Source organism: Corvus hawaiiensis, chromosome 17 (assembly GCF_020740725.1).
Source record: "Corvus hawaiiensis isolate bCorHaw1 chromosome 17, bCorHaw1.pri.cur, whole genome shotgun sequence".
Taxonomy (NCBI): Eukaryota; Metazoa; Chordata; class Aves; order Passeriformes; family Corvidae; genus Corvus; species Corvus hawaiiensis.
This window is the reverse complement of record NC_063229.1, coordinates 14,572,073-14,588,101: the sequence shown is the minus strand read 5'-3', so window position 1 is coordinate 14,588,101 and position 16,029 is coordinate 14,572,073. Positions and strand designations below refer to the sequence as shown.

Sequence of the window (16,029 nt, the reverse complement as noted above, 5' to 3'; positions counted from 1 at the left end):
GGAAGTTTGCAGAGCAGGGGGCACTCACTTGATCATTTCACTGTTCCACAGCCTCTCACCTCATTCCTCCAGTGCCCAGGACAGAGAACATTTTACATTTATTTACACATTTTTACATTATTTATACAATTTATTCAATCCCACAGGGGATTTTTGGGAGCAATTTAAACACAAAAGAGATGGAAAGGAGAGGCAGAACTTACCAGTGTTTTGAGGAAGCTCATGACTGAGCCCTGTCCTGCAGCTGCCTGGGGACTGTCCTGCTCTACCTGTGCCCTTCCAGGTGCTGCAGCAGCCAGGCCCTGTTCACCTGCAGAGTCCTGCCCAAGGTCCTTTTGGGTGCACTCATCTATCTCCTAAAAAAAAAAGGGGGCAGAGATTGCTCAGTGCCAGCTTGCCTGATTTCCAGTGGAATGCAAAAGTGACTTTTGTGAGTCGCTCAGAGTCACAACAGCAATTCCAACCATTCCTGTCCAGCCCACGGGTCCAGAACAATCCAGCGTTTGTGCCTCTCCTTTCCCTCTTTCCTCAGAGATTCAGCACTTGCCGCTGCTTGGGGGAACATTGTTCTCAGCTACAACAAACACAGGGCGAGTCCCAAACTCCACTCTTCTCTTTTCATGGCTGAACTTGTGAAAAATGGGAGCAAATGCTGAGATTTTGGCCTCTGACAGTTCCGTGTCTGAGGGCACCATACAAAGATTGCTTCTGATTCTCTGTTTTGCCATGCCAGGAATAATTTTTATCTATCAAACACAAACATGGCACACATTAAAAGAAGGAAAAAGGCAACAACTCAAAGTAGTTCCCCTTAGCCAGATGGAGCTGCCTCTTCTCTTCATGGAATTGCAGTTCCCAGAGCCGAAAGGGAGTTTTCCAGTGATCAGGCACTCACAAGTATGTAATTTTAAGGTACTTGTTTTCAGTTTAGACACCTGTACAAGGGTCTGGTTCTAAAAAACCAATTTATTGAACCAGTTTTGGAGACTTTGGCACCTCTCACACTGGACTTACCTGCCACTCTGGCCACCTTGGCCTTGAGCCTGCGCAGGAAAACTCAACACAAGTGAGAGTGACATCAAAGAGTGTCTAAGTGACATCAAAGGGCTTTTTCCAAACCAGTCCATTATAGTTCAGTGCTTTTTTTAGTGGGAAAAATTAGAATATAAGTGTTCTAAAGAACCTTTCCCTGTGCTGGGTGCTTAAAATACCACAACAATTGTATAATATGGATTTCTTCATGTCACCAGTGGAAGGAATTGACTTTAAATGCTTTAAAGCTTCAGAGGGATCAGCTGGGTGTGGAGTGGGCAGTGTTAACAGAACACAGGCAGTGAAAGTATACATTGAAATGCCAGAAGGGACTTCTGTGTAGTTCCCCACCCACCAAGTTTTCCAAGCTGGCCCAGGAAGCAGCACAGCACTGCTGGAATGCTCAGCAGGCCATTGAGAAGGGTCTAACGCCGCTCTGTGCAGCTGCCAGTCCCAGAGTGGCCCCAGGAACAATCTGTCCCATGCAGGACACGCGTGGCCATGCCAGCCCAGGGGTGGCACCCACAGAGCTCTGGTCCCATGGAAAGTGCTGGCTCTGCTCCAGGTGTGAGAGGGACAAGTGAGGCATGGCAAGGCGGGGGCAGAAGTGCTGCTGAACAAAAGCAGCTCACAGCCCAAGTGCTTGGTGCCATCAAGCTCTTTAGTGCTGGATGCCATCAAGAAAAATAAACAGATTTAATCATTTTTTCTAATTATAGACAAACCCAAGCCCTGGCTTTGGGATGCATTTCAGCAGGCAGGATCTTTGCTGCACACAGCTGTTTGCAGCACCTCTGGCACCACTGGCTGATCCAGGGCATCTCCCTGACAAAGCCACACTGAAGAGAAAGCCACTGCAGATCCTGAGAATTGGGGCCATCCCAAAATCCCGAACTCCCACCTCACAGCTCACATGTGCCCCATAATGACCCTGCACTGCTCGAGGATCCCTCTCTATGACTCCCAAGCCAAGGCTGCGCTTGGCTGCAGAGATACACTCAAATCTGGGCTGGGATGGGGGCTGTGATCCATCCTGTGCTCCCATGGGAATATTCCTGCAGGAGGAGCACAGGCTCGGGCCATCAACCCAGAAATCAGGCACAGATAATGCACAGCGCTACAGGATCACGTTTCCAGAGCCACAAAATCACCACAAAAGCCTCTGTGGCAGTTCCCTGCTCAAAGCCCCGGGGGCAAATAATGAAAGAAACCCTAGGAATAACAAAAGGGCAGTATTAGAAGTTAATAGATGCTATGTAAATGTTTAATTCACGTCTTTGAGAAGCTAAATTTGGGGGTAATAAACACCTTAAATATACTGTCGTTTCAGTTCAGTCATCAGGAAAAAAAACCACCCCAAACATATCAAAAGAATGTATTCCTGCCAGCACTTTTGTTTGCATGAATCATGGCTCAGTGAAACATTTCAGGCATATAATTTATCTTTTCTTTGGCTTACATAGTAAATGCTTCATGAATTCATGAATTCTGCCCTTGTTTTAATTATGCTGTGCTCTGAATGTAGTTTTGTAGACCACAAAAATAAAGAGTGGCTCAGCAAACACAGAATGTTTGTGCAGCTCTTAAGCTACAACTGTGGAGCCTCTCTCTTACTCACCAGCAACGCTGTTTGTTTTGTCTTGGCACTCAGTGCAGGGAAACTTTGCTTTGCTTTTAGCATTTACAGATACTAAAGTCATAATCCACAAAGGAAAAAAAGAGAGAGAGAGAGAAAAACGAGCTGTTGGCAGCAGTATCTTGATTTTTAGTATGATTATTTGGTACCAGTTTGTAGTTACTACAGTAACAGTAATTAAATTAGGCTTGGTCATTCTCCCATCCTACAGGAGAATTGGAACTTCAGAGGGAACAGAAGGCAACTGTGCTGCAAGGCAGAGCCACAGCCTTTGTTTTAGGGATTGAGCTAAATTTGGCAGCGCGCTGGAGTGTTTAGCTGATATATTTTCCACAGAAAAGGTGCTTAACTCCTCTCTGCCTTCACCACATATTCCTTTTCATATCTGAAGAATCAAACACAAAATTATAGCCCAGAAATTCAAGCATAAGGTTAAAATTCCTCTCCCCTGTGATACAATTCTGCCATTTATTTACACAGAGGGACTCAAACCCCGATTTTGTGAGTCCTCAAAGATTTCCATGGGGCAGCTTTAAGCACACACCTCAGATGAAGAGGCATTTTTGAGAAGCAGACCTGCTCTCAGGCAGGTTCCCAGTGCCAAAAGCTGCTGGGATCCTGCAGACACTCCCAGTCAGACCAAACACCACCCACAGCTCAGCAGTGCCTGGCATTTCCAGGTTATTCCCATCGGGGACCTCCAGGGTGTGCATGGGTACAAGGGGACTGGAGCAGAACTCCAAATCAGTAGGAATTAATAAGAAATCCAGGTGTTATGGATATAACAAAGCGTGATCTGGATGAGCAGTGCTTCCAGGAGCTGTTTGAACTGCAAGAATGATTTAGGTTCTCTTCTGTCCCTGATCCTGCTCCTACAGCACTGCCTCATCTGATCTTTCAACAGGACTGTTTGCTCCCAGCAGTGTTTAACTCTGAATTTTAGTTTAAACGGCTCCAAATTGTTCTTTCCTTCCACTTCACACCATTCCTTCAGCAGCACCAACTGTGACCTCCCCCACTCTGTAAAGTGAAAGCAGTGCAGCGACAGCAAAATAGGAAATGAGAATGTGGCGTTTGGTGGGAAAAGAGACGATTCCTGCCAGCCACGGGGAAGACTGGTGTGTGACAGTCAAAAATATCTGCAGGAATTCGGGGTGTTGAAATTCTAAATTCTCTCATTCTAAGAGGCCGCACACAGAAGTGCCAGCCTGGCCTGAACTGAGGATTCATTCCAAATGATCCACCCTGTCCTGCCTAGGTGCTGGACGCCTTCATGGATTCTTTAACGTGCATCCAGAGGTGTCTGAAACACCAGCGATGGGAGCACTCCTGAAGGGCAGGGGTGGAAAATGAGGCCGATTTTGCTTAAAAATGAACCCTCAGAAAAATATTACACAATGTGTAACTTTTTACAAGAAATGTGATCTTCAAATTTGAGAAGGTCTAAGATAGAGAAGACAAAGTAGATTAAAAATAAAAGACTTTTGGGACAACTTGCAATGCTGGCAGTGTAAGCAGTGTGTATCTCACAAGTTAAGTTCAACACTACCCAAAGCATCAGTGATCACAATCTTATTTGTAAGCCCAACCTGCTCAAAACAAGCAGTTGTTATTAAAATGGTATTTACACATCGGTTTTCCCTCCTGCTCCTGACATTGGACAGGGTTTGAACTCGATCACCAATTCCTGTATTCCACCTCTCAGCAGAACTAAGAGTTACAGCATTATTCCCATCCAGGGGATAGGCTTGTTCAGTAGTTAATTACCTAAAAATTAATCCTATAGTGCCTTTGCTGACATCAGACTTGGCAGGAAGGGCAAAACCTAAACTCGCATTAACTTGACCAGAATGCTCTTCAGGAAAGATCCTTAGTTTCTTATATCACATTCTCATCCTGTAAAATCTATTCTAATGGACATTTCCTTGACTAAAAAAATCACAACAGGCAGGAGTACAAAAATTACTGCTGCATAATATTCCTTATTTTGATGAATAGGGTGTCCAGCTGCTATTGCTCAGGAAGTGGGACTATTTTAAGAATGGCATAAAACGCACCAAAGAACTTTTAAAAAACCATCCCATGTCCAACTCCAAGGTCTTAAAGCACAAGAAACTATTTTAGTTTCAGGTGCTTTTGCTTTTATTTGCATCTGGCAGCTGTTCCTCCTGGCAATTGGAGCTGTCTTGCCCAAACCTTTCAGGGAAGTATAAATTAAATTAAACTGGAGGTCAGTGCCAGGATTGTGTTTTGAGACAGAGCTTCACCCCACGGCCACAGGTTCCTCTCCCACACCTCTGTCCAGCCACCCCAACTGTGGTCATTTTAAGGGTAACATTAGTCCATTCCCACCCCCACATGGAGTTATCCCACTCTGTTACATTCCCAGGAGGTTTCACTAGTGAAAATGGAATCAGTGGATATTCTGGGGAAGCACTTGCCTTGCCCAGCGGGACCCCGTTGGGTGTGCCGGCCGTGATGCTCCCGTTGGGAACGTCCAACCCCTGCCTTCCCTCCTGAGGGTCACCTTGTGTCCTCTCCTTGCCCTTCTCCAGCCTGAAGATCCTGTCGAAGAGGGTCACATGTTTGGGCTTTGGGGCGGCCACATCCTGTCCCTCAGGTGTCCCCGTGAGCTCGATGTCCTGGAGCGGGGCCTGGCCCAGGTTTTTATGGGTTCCCTCCTGGGGCGCAGCTGCCCCGGGCCCCTGTGTGCCCTCACTTGGGGCTTTGTTCAGCCCGGTGGCATCAAGGCTCTCTGCTCCGGGGGCTGGAGCCGCCGCTGGCTCCTCAGAACGCCCTGGTACAGCCCAGGGAAAGGCGAGCACAGAGCGGGGCCTGGCAGCTGGCAGAGCCCTCCTGGCAGCGCTCCCGCGGCTCTGCCCGCCCGCCCGGGCAGCGGGGCTCTGCTCCGTTGTCTCCGCCGAAGAAATGGCCGCATTATCCCGTCCAGCACCCGCCTTGGCATCCGCTGGAACAGAGGGATAAACGGGAATTATCCCACAGGAACGGGGCACCGTTAATCACGGCTGTGATGAGCCGGTTCTGAGCCGCGCAGGGGCGCACAGAGGGACCCCGGTGCTGCTGCTCATCCCCCAGAGCTGCTCTTTGCTTCCCTGCCACCCCTCACTGAATCAGTGCAAATTTTACCCTCTGCAAACCCCCTCGCAGCTGCCAAAGTCAGATACCAGCCCCGTTTGTCACTACTTAGCCCAGTGGACAGCAAATTAAAGTGAGTGATAGGCAAAAAAACCCCCAGTAAAACTCGAGACAGTTACATATCAATATATTACCCACTCTTCTGTCAAAGCTAAAGAAACAAAAAGACTGGAAACCAGCAGGATTGATCCCATTTCCTGGCTCGCCGAACTCCCAGCAGGGCTGTGCAGTCAGAACTGATTTCGCTCATTTTTCCTTGCCTTGCTGCCTGCTCTCCACAGTGCAGCTCCTACCTGTATTTCTCCTTTGCCTGCAGGTTATTTTAAGCCTGATCTGAATACTTATAAATCATATCCAAGCTGGGTTTCTTATCCTTACATTTCTGACTGTCTTGACCTCCAAACTGCGGTTCAGAGTCACATTTCCCCCCCCCCCCAAAATTCACACAAATCATTCCGTGTGTACACACGTGACCATCACACCTTTAGGTGAGAAAAATCTTTCATTTGAATAGTGTATTTTATGATTTTATAAGACAATGGTGCTTTGATACCATAGCTGAGGTGAAAATCCCCAGTATGGGATTCACAGACAGGAAAAGGCAGCTCCTGTTTACAGAAGACAAAAGAAACAAGAGACAAAAGAAAAATAATCTTGCTTGGATCTGTTCTGTGGCTGCACAGATGATGTGGTGTGAAACCCCCAAAAAAAAGGGTCTTGTTGAGAGGTAAACCTTACAGCTCCCCCTGAGCTTCAGCTTCTCTTTCCTACTTGGGCTGGAATATGGATCTCATTTCCCTGTCAATCATTGCCACATTTCAAGGATGAATTTAGATCTATTTAATTATAACTGTGAAAAACTGACAGGCTCAAAACGACTTGCTGAATTAGAACGGCAAAATTGTCAGTTTCAATGCAAAATTGAAATTATTTCAAATTATAATTGTAATAGTCTAGTCAATATTATGCCTTTCACATTTTCTTTTAAGAGAAAGAAAACCCAAGATACCAGAAAACCCTGACTGAAACACATCTTGCACACAACACATACCTTCAGTGCTCAGATTCATTGGTTAAATTCTTTGAGATTAGGAAAACAGAACCATTTTAGATCCCCATTTTCAGGGCTATTCCTTGGCTTTTCACAGCAAAATTGCCCCAGCTTCTGGGCAGAGTGGCCAGAGCTCCTCAGCACAACCTGTTCTGGACAGGCAGAGATTTCCAGTTTCTTTTCCTGGATTCTCTCTACTGCTGTTCCTGTAAGGAAACAACTCTCCTGGCAAAAATCCTTGGCCAGCAATATCCTCCTGTGATATTTCACAAGCACCTATTTCAATTTCAATGCCCTGACAGGAAAAGCAAAAGTACAAATTACCAGCTATTCCAGCACTTATTTAGATACTCAGCTGGGGCCACTAGGTTGTAGGTTCCTGAGCCTCCTGTAGTAATGTTTGAAAAAGAACTTCTAATTATAGTTGGAAACTCAGGAAGGAAGCAAAAATCAAAAACCCTTCCTCAGCTAAAGAAAGGAGAAACAATATCTATTGGAAAAGAATTGTGATAGATGCTGAACTTCTGCTTTATGTAACAGATAACAGATGAACCACAGGAAAACTGTCTTCAGCATAAAAATAGGGATATAAGCTCATCATTAAGAAAACCAGCTAAACAAGTAGCAGCTCATGAACCTATGGAGCTCCTTTTATCTCTAATTATCATGGAAGGAATGGAAGCCCTGGCAAATGTCACTGCCATGGGCTCTGCTGTGTGTGTGCTGTGTCAGGACAGCTCCAGCTGCTCCAAGGAAAGTCTGCTCTGACAGAGGCAGAGCAGATCCTACCACCCGTGGGACACGGCTGGGCTGGGCTGCACTGAACAGGCCCAGCAAACTGAGGGAGAAAAGCCTTGAAATCCCAGTATTTGGGTGAAAAGTGCGTGATATCTTTGTTTTTAAAGACACAGAAGTGCCGTGGTTTTCCTGATTTATTCCTCAGTCCAGAGGCAGAATCACAAAGATAAGCAGAACCTCCCAAATTCTAGGCCAGGTCTGCGAGCAGATCAAAGCTGCTCTTTGTGACTGAGATTCAAAGCTGCTCTGAAATGAAAATCAATACACAATTTACAGACTGCAGCTCAGGCTGCTCCTGCTCGGGCATTTGCCTTTCAACTCTTTAACAAAAGACAGTCACACTGCAGAAGATTTGTCTCTCTTTCCCCGTCCCTTCATCAGGGTGTGTTAAAAAGGAAAGTTTGAGGCTACACAAAGTCCCTCTTCTGTAGGAACACATTCAAAGAGATTTTTTTTTTTCTGGAATTTGGCAGATTAGACCAATATTTTTTCCTTGACTTAAGAAAAACTGTATGGAGAAGAGTAATGGTTAATGCAATATCACAGAATCGTGGAAAGGTTTGGGTTGGAAGGGACTTTAAAGCTCATCTCATTCCTCTGTTTTGAGTACAAGCCAGCCACAAACAAATGTTTTGCTTAGCCATGGAATTAGAGTCACACAGCACTTTTTTTTCTCCCCTGGTGTTCAGATAATTGTGGAGAAAATAGATTTTAATGGCCATGGAGAAACCATTAAGGGCTACAAGGCAACATTTGGCACCAAGAGTTGCAGCAGAGCAGGCGAGTACAGGGTACAACAGCCCTGAATGAATTCCTGCAGCAAATACTAATCCCAAATAAAACATTCTCCCTGTCTTTTAAAAAGATAAGGAACTCACTGATATCTTTTTGCCATCTCCACTATTCAGTGCAAATAAAGTTTATGCTCCAAGAATCATCTTGTTTCCCTAATTTAGCTTGCATTGTTATTTACCTACAGATGTCCTGAAATGAATGGAAATGGGGGAGAGGAGCCAGCAGCAAGAATAGCAATGATCATTCTCTAAAAACACAAAACACACCTGAAATACTTCACATTTCAGGTCTTAGGGGCACACAGAGCTGCTGCAATCAGGATTTCTGTTGGGTTCTGGCTGCTAGCAGGATTTGCTGAATGGGATTTATCCTCTGGGACAAAGGAGCTGCATCTTCACTCAACTTTTCTCCATTTGTAATCTTTTTAACTCCTTTGTTGTTCTTTTTAGGAGCAGGTCATTGTTTCAATCTGCATGTAATTACCACCCAAACCCTGCATGGAATTGTTCCTGTTTTGTCCTGCATTTCTGCTCCTTGTAGTGCAAGTTAGAGACAGAAAACTTCCAGTTCTGGCCTTCCCCTCCATCACCTGTTGCTCCCCCAAGTACTTTTGTTACTGAAAGTACAAAAAGGTTCCCTTTTTTCAGCTCTGGCTCCCCCAGAAATCCTCACTTTAGACCCCAAAAATGCTATTTGTTGCAGTATTTCATTTTAGAAACACTACCATGTTTTCCATAGTAATGACTTCTATCACTTTTATTCCACCAAGACCTTGATTACATTGCACAAACATGGAGATTTCAATTGTATCTCAATGATTTTAACTGCTTTTCAAAGAGGAATAAAGTTAAAATACAAGAAACACCTACATAGAACCATCTAATTTTTCAACTTGCCACTTAAACTGATTTAGCAATTACATTAATTAGGTAATCCATTTAAGGAAAACAGTCCCATATGCTTCATTTTACCTACGAGGAGTAAAATGTACGTGTATTTGCTAGGTCTTCAGGCAGAGCACATCATCTGGCTTTTATTTACTCCTCAGAACTCTGCTGGTTTACACCAGGAAAAACACACAGAGAGAGGCTTTGCTGGCAGGCAACTGCTGAAAATGACTTATAGTGCGATGGCACTGGGAAATTTGGGCCATGGAACAGGGATTGAGCTGTTATCGAAACCATCTGCATATCCACATACCAGCCTTTGGTAATTTTTACCTAAATTTAGATATTTCAAGTGCCTGTGACAGACTGAGAGGGTTCTCTTAACAATGAATAACAAAGTATTTTTTTCAGCGTTGAATTTCTCAGCAGGAATTCCTTATTTTTCTCTTTGTTGCATTTAAACTTTCCAGCTTCTGTAGAACCCCACTTACAAGGAGGAGCTGGAACCTGGGCTCATCCCCTAATTCCAAGCCATGCATTGATATTTACTGTACAGTACAAAGCTCCCTCAGGGCACACCCAACCCCCTGTCCCAGCCCATACCTTCTCCGTTCACTGCCGGGGGAGGGCTCGGAGCAAACACCACAGAGCCATTTTTAGTGCTGTCAGGAGACTCGGAGAGAGGCTGAAATAACAGAGAACAGAGTTTTTAGGACATCAGGGGGTTGAATATTGTACTGGCAGCAGCCAGGGGAGGTGAGAGCAGGGTTGCTCACCTGGTAACTCTTCACTGTGCAGGTGTTGTCATCCTCAGCTTCCTCCGGCACACTCAGGGTATTCCCCATCACTCCTGTGAGGTGGAGGAGACAAAGACCCCAAATAACCCTTTCTCTGTCATTGACATGAATTCACTGCCCAGTTCTAGTTGAGAGACAGCCAATGGGACAGGCTGTTAAAATCCCAAAGAAGCCCCACCTGCCTTCCCAAGGCACCTGCCCCATCCTCAGCCTGCCCCAACCAGTCTGCCCCAACCCCCCTGTGCTCAGGGCTCACAGCTGCTCCCCAAAAACGCCACAAACCAACAAACTTTTCTTGTTTGTGGAGGCAAACTGGCTGCAGTCACACCTGCAGCATTCCTTGGGGCTCAGGAGAGAGCAGCATGGAGTCAGCAGCAGAATGAGGCTAAAACCTGTGCATCAATTACAGCAGCTTGTGTATTTTGGTTTGGCTTTTATTTAATAAAAAGGCAGAGAGAAAGAAAAGGGGCAGCATGGAAAGGAACCACACATGGAAACTCTGAACTGTAGCTTGTGTACAAGTTCACATAAATCTTCTGGGGGTTTTGTTTCGTTTTTCTTTTCCCCTTAGTTAAAAATACCTTTATGTATGCTTTGAGCTTGCTCTGTAAATTCTTTGGGGCCAAACACCCCCTGAAAATGGTGGAAGGGCAAAGCAGACCCAAGTGAAGAGGGGAGTTCCTATAGACAGGATATAAATGTGTCTTTGCTGTTAAAGCTACACAAATAAACAGTGAGGAAAAAGTCTCATGAGCCATGCCTGGAGAGAGGCAGGTGTCCAAAGAGAGGAGGGCTGGAGCTGTGCTCATCCTTTGGGATGTCCTGCACAGCCACCACAGCTCCCAAATTTATTATTGCTCTGCTTTCTGCCTGTGTGAATCAGTGAAGCTGCAAAGAATGGAGGAGAACGCCTCCTTTAAATAAATTATATTAAATTTAATTAAACCACTGTAGCTCTCAGAAAAAAGGAAAACTTTAGTTTTAGTAAATCACATTCCCTAGGAATGGAATGGGAGAGCGGGGCCAGCTCTCAGCCACAACCCATGGCTCTGCTCTGTTTGCTGAGGGATTTCACAGGGATTTTATCTCCCCAGCTGATATTCCCAGCATAAATCAGAAGTTCTGATTTGGGGTGGAAAACAGCCAGTGCCTCCCCGTGGATGGACAAAGGCCTCTTGTCCTTGCTCTGGGATTCTGTTTCCTGGCAACTTCCAGGGTTATCCTATGACAGGAGAAAAAACAAGATTCAAGCCCTGCTGCTCGGTCTCGATGGTAAATTTAGTGTGTGCTTGGATCTGGAGGATTTGCTTTTGTTCTGCACTCCCAAGGCCTGGTTTGTGCCAGAGCACAGCTCAGGCAGAGGATGGAGCATTTGCAGGTTCCCTTCCTTTCTCACATCTACTGTAAAATCTGGGGTCGGGGGAGAGAGAAGCAAATTCCTCTCTTTTTTAAAATTTGAACCATGATTTGTAGCTGATTCTCAGCCCCTCCAGCTTCCCGTTGATGCAGATTTCCTCACAGCCAGTGAGTTGTCTGGAGCTGATGCAGAGCAGGGACCACAGGCTTTAATCTCTGGCAGATTTCGCTCCAGGGGAGCTCAGCCATTTCCTAAAATCCAGTTTACAATTCTCGCTGAGATAAAACACACACAGTGGCCGTGTGGAATTTCAAAATATTTTCACTCACAAGAACTGTCTCATAGAAAGATGGACAGGAACTAGAGGCCTTTTTTTGCCAAAAGTGGGAGAACTTGCTGCACAATCCTATATATGATCCCAAAACGCCAAACTCAGCTCTCCACTGTGCACATGGAACAGAGCAGCTGCTCCATCCCTGGCAGTGTCCATGGCCAGGCTGGACATTGGGGCTTGGAGCAGCCTGGGACAGTGGGAGGTGTCCCTGCCATGGCAGGGGGTGGCACTGGATGGGCTTTAAGGTCCCTCCGACCCCAAACCGCTGTATGAGATGCGAAATACACGTGTGCTGCTTCTGCCGTGTACCACAGAAAACTGACAGGTCACTGCCACCTACAGACAAAGCCGAGCAGCAGCAGTGGCGGTACAAACACAGAAAATGGAATCGAGCTGGCGGCGTCTCAAGCTGCCGAGCAGGTGATGGCACAGCTCTGCCAGCACGGCTCCAAATCGCTGCTGCCGAGGCAGCTGATTGTCCCCGAGTGTGGCTCCAGAGCTGTGCAAACAAAAATTCCAGCTCTGGCATTCCCATGGAATGGTTCTGCTTTTCCCAAAGTGCTCACACCTCTGTTCATATGATCAAGTCCATTTTTCTCTCGTGTGCTATCCCATGCCTTGAAGCTGAAGTTATTAAAAGTGAAGGCAAAGAGGTTTTCTGGAAAATAAAGGGGCTCTCCCAATGTGTTTGTGAATTAGATAATCACGGAATCATAGAATAATTTAGTTGGAAGGACCTCTGGAGATCACCCAGACCAACCCCTGCCCAGGCAGGGTCACCTGGAGCAGTGACACAGGAGCTCCTGCAGGTGGGTTTGGGACCCACATCCTCCCGGGAGCTGTGCCAGGGCTCCATGGGAAGTTCTTCCTCACATCGTGAGAGAGAATTTGACAACTTTTATCGGGACAAGACAAATTTTGAGGACTGAGAGGGGAAAAAGAGATCATTCTGGTACAAGAACATTCTTCAAGATGTGAAGAAAGCCCTTAAAAGTCAGGAGGAGCTGCAGTAATTCCCATCCTTAGGCTTCCTTTCTAGGTGCAGGTTTTTCACTGAGTTCCAAGGATCTTTTTCTCGTGGGGGGCTCCCTCAGGCCAGCTGGAATGCAGCCCAACTGCAAAAGGAACATGAACTACCAGCTTCTACAGCTCTGAAACAATCCCTTTCCCAAGTTATGCTTCACTGCTTCCATTGTAAAGCAGAAAATAATTCAGAAGGAAAAAGATGTATTTTTAATTGGTTTTAATGTTATGTGAACTGTGGTGTGCCAAGTTCAAGGCTTGGGAAAATCCTCCTTTCTCTCTCTCTCTCAAAAATCTTTGGTTTGGTCCTGGCAGAGTGGTAAAAGCTTTGAAAATATGAGAGAAAATGATAGCAAAATCTGCGATCTGCAGAGTACTCTGGCTAAAGGCCAAGCTTCACCTTTCTGATGTATTGACCAGCCTGGAATATTGCAATCACCTGTGTCTATTAATGCCAAAAGTCCGCAATTAATTCCTCACTAAAACATACCATATGTTGTATTTAAATACCAAGGAAAAGAATCGATTTTCCTGTGTCTATTAATGCCAAAAGCCCACAGTTAATTCCTCACTAAAGCTTGCTATATGTTGTATTTAAATACCATAGAAAATAATCAACTTTCCCGCCCCTTGGAACCCAGCTGAGCTCGAGGACATGGCCATGTCCAGGTGGAAAAGCAGAATTTTCTGCTCTGATTGACCTGGAGCGAAAAAAGGACCGATAACAGGACAGAGTTTAGAAATTCTGCTTACCTTGAGTGCAGCTCTGCCTTGTCCTGCAGGAAGAGCTGCCTCAGACAGCTGCTGGGGATGATGGAAGCAGGGCCAGGTGGCTCCGAGCCTGGCAGAGGCTGCAGAGGAGCAGTGGGCACACAAGGGACAGCGGGAAGGGGCAGGAGGAGGAAGGGTTGGGATGAGTCACCTACAGCAAACAAGAAACACCCGGGAACACCTTGAATCCAGCCTGGCAGGGGCTGGGCAGCCAGGATATGCTGAGTTACAGTCCTTAAAGCTCCTGGGACAGTTTTGTACAATTCTTTCAGCCACTCCGCACTGGAGCCGAGTGGGAAAAGCAAAATAGTTCAAACATTCACACCCCGGGCTCTCAGGGAGGGGACAGCTCCACAATGGCACAGGGTGAACAATCAGTGCCAGCCTGGCTGGGGGAAAGGCTCTGCCACAAAGCTGAGCTTCCCCTTCTGCTCTCCTCGAGCAGAAAAAGCCAGGGTACTGCGAGGGAACAGGCAGAGCAGGTGCTTTGAACCCCCAAATAAAGAAAACAAGACTTGCAGGAGCCTCCAAGATCCTTGAGCAGGAGAGCACAGGCAGGACTGCTGGAGCAGAGCAGCAAAAAGCAAATGCAAAAAGTGCAAAAAAATGCTTTTACAAAAGCAAAACCCAGGAAAAGCCAAATCAGCAGCAGCCACACATTAGGGAAGGATACGAAGGCGTTACCTGGGGGAAAGGGGCCGGGACAGTCTCTGGGAGCCAGAGCTGGGACAGGTGAGGTGCTGCTCACCCAGCCCCGACAGCTCTGCCCCTGCCCCTGCCCCTGCCCCTGTCCCTGCTCTGCCCCGCAATCAGCCCAGGGAGTGCTCACAAACACTGGGTGCAAACACAGCCGGGGTGGAGCAGCTCCGTGCCCCTCCCCAGCCCTCTCCAGGCGCCTTCTGTTCTGAGCTCTCTGGCCACCCAAACCTGCCCAGGGCGCTCCTGATCCGTGGCTCTGGGGCAGCCCCTCACCACACTGCATTTGGGAATGGTGGCACTGTGCTGGACACCTACAAACCCCTTCCCAACACGGGCTTCTCCCAAAATGGCACAAAACAACAAAGTTCTTTTAGTGGCACGATGGTTTGCTGTAGTCAGAGTGGTTCCTAAGCCCCTGCAGAGTGTGCAGACTGACTAAGTGCTGATATTTTAAACCCCCTGTCACGATTCGCTGCTCCCTCAGGTGAGTCACGGAGCCCACGCTCACACTGGGGGTGTCTGCAGCAGGGAGAGCCTTTTGTTCTGAATTTTCACAGCACCTCAGGCAATAAAATCTGGCTTTGGAAGGTGAGATTTCTGCAGGCAGTCAAAATACCAAGAAAAAAATTCCTTATTTTACTGCTTGAAAGGAACACCATCGCAAAACCCGGGACTGACTCCCTTGCATCATCCAGCTGCCACTTTTATTTCGGTGTTGCTTTATGGGTTTGGGTACAATTCTGTTCCTAGCCCTGATAAGGAAAGGAAAACAGATCTGTCCCAAGGGTTTTGCTGGCTGTGGAGGGTGTCAGGGGATGATGAGGAACCTGCAAGGATGGAAACAGAGCAGGAATCTGCACCCAGCACCCCAGCAGCGCGTGGGCAGGGAGGGATATCCTGACTCCCTCATTCCTTCCAGCACTGGCTCAAGCATCTTTCTCATTTTGTGCTTGGTGTAAATCCCTGCCTGCTTGGATGGCATCCCTCAATTTCAGTCTTAAAATCCCATCCAGAGACGGAATGTGATTTGGGAATGGTCTCTGGATGGCTCATCCTGGGCTAAGGCACAGAATCCCAGCCTGGCTGTGAAAGCACTCACCGTGCAATAGTGCTGGGCTAATTTTTATTTTTATTTTTTGGTCTTTCTCCTCAGGTTAAAATATTATCTCAAAGTGATTTTGAAATGCAAAATGCAAATATTTAATTCTGGAATGCTTCATTTCTGTAGGAGAAGGTCATTAAATTCACTGTAAGTTTGCACCCTGTTTTGCTTTCCATTGGTCTATTTGCTCCTTAAATGTCTTCAAATTCAGCTTTAAAAGCTTAATATTCATCATGAAGGAAGTAATTTGGATTATCATATACTTCACCTGTGAATATAAGAATAACAGTCCTCCTTTGCCTCAAAAAAAGACTTTTCCTTGAACTGAGCCATCACAGTGAGGTTTATCCTGATTAATTTTTCCCAGTTGTGTGGTCCTAATGGACAATTAACCATCCATTCTTTGAGGTGTCTTTCAACTCTTTAACATTCTTTTCCAGTCATTTCAAAGCCATCCCATGTTTTCACCAAGGACAGCCCAGAGGGGCACACGGTGAGTTTTGTTTTGCCAAACTGGGAATTATTTAGCAGCCACAGAGAATCTTCTCCAAAGCACAGGAAACTGTGCTGCTTTCATGATTTTTCACCAAT

General features: G+C 46.3%; 1 protein-coding gene across 6 annotated transcripts in view; it reads right to left on the bottom strand.

Annotated features, from left to right (window-relative positions):
* BCAS1 (brain enriched myelin associated protein 1) overlaps positions 1–13,721 on the bottom strand; it is a 35,973-nt gene extending 22,252 nt beyond the window's left edge. Inside the window, exons 1-5 of one of the 6 annotated variants that reach the window (XM_048321893.1) lie at positions 13,620–13,721; positions 10,132–10,205; positions 9,959–10,040; positions 5,110–5,636; positions 204–356 (exon numbers count right to left, since the gene is read on the bottom strand). In XM_048321893.1, the coding sequence (XP_048177850.1) occupies positions 204–356; positions 5,110–5,636; positions 9,959–10,040; positions 10,132–10,200 (831 nt within the window). In that variant the 5' untranslated portion in view covers positions 10,201–10,205; positions 13,620–13,721. Of the gene's footprint in view, positions 1–203; positions 357–5,109; positions 5,637–6,875; positions 6,910–9,958; positions 10,041–10,131; positions 10,206–13,619 lie in introns of those variants that run through there. The other 5 variants (XM_048321890.1, XM_048321894.1, XM_048321888.1 and 2 more) reach the window with 5 other exon arrangements.
* Between the last annotated feature and the right edge of the window lie 2,308 nt (positions 13,722–16,029).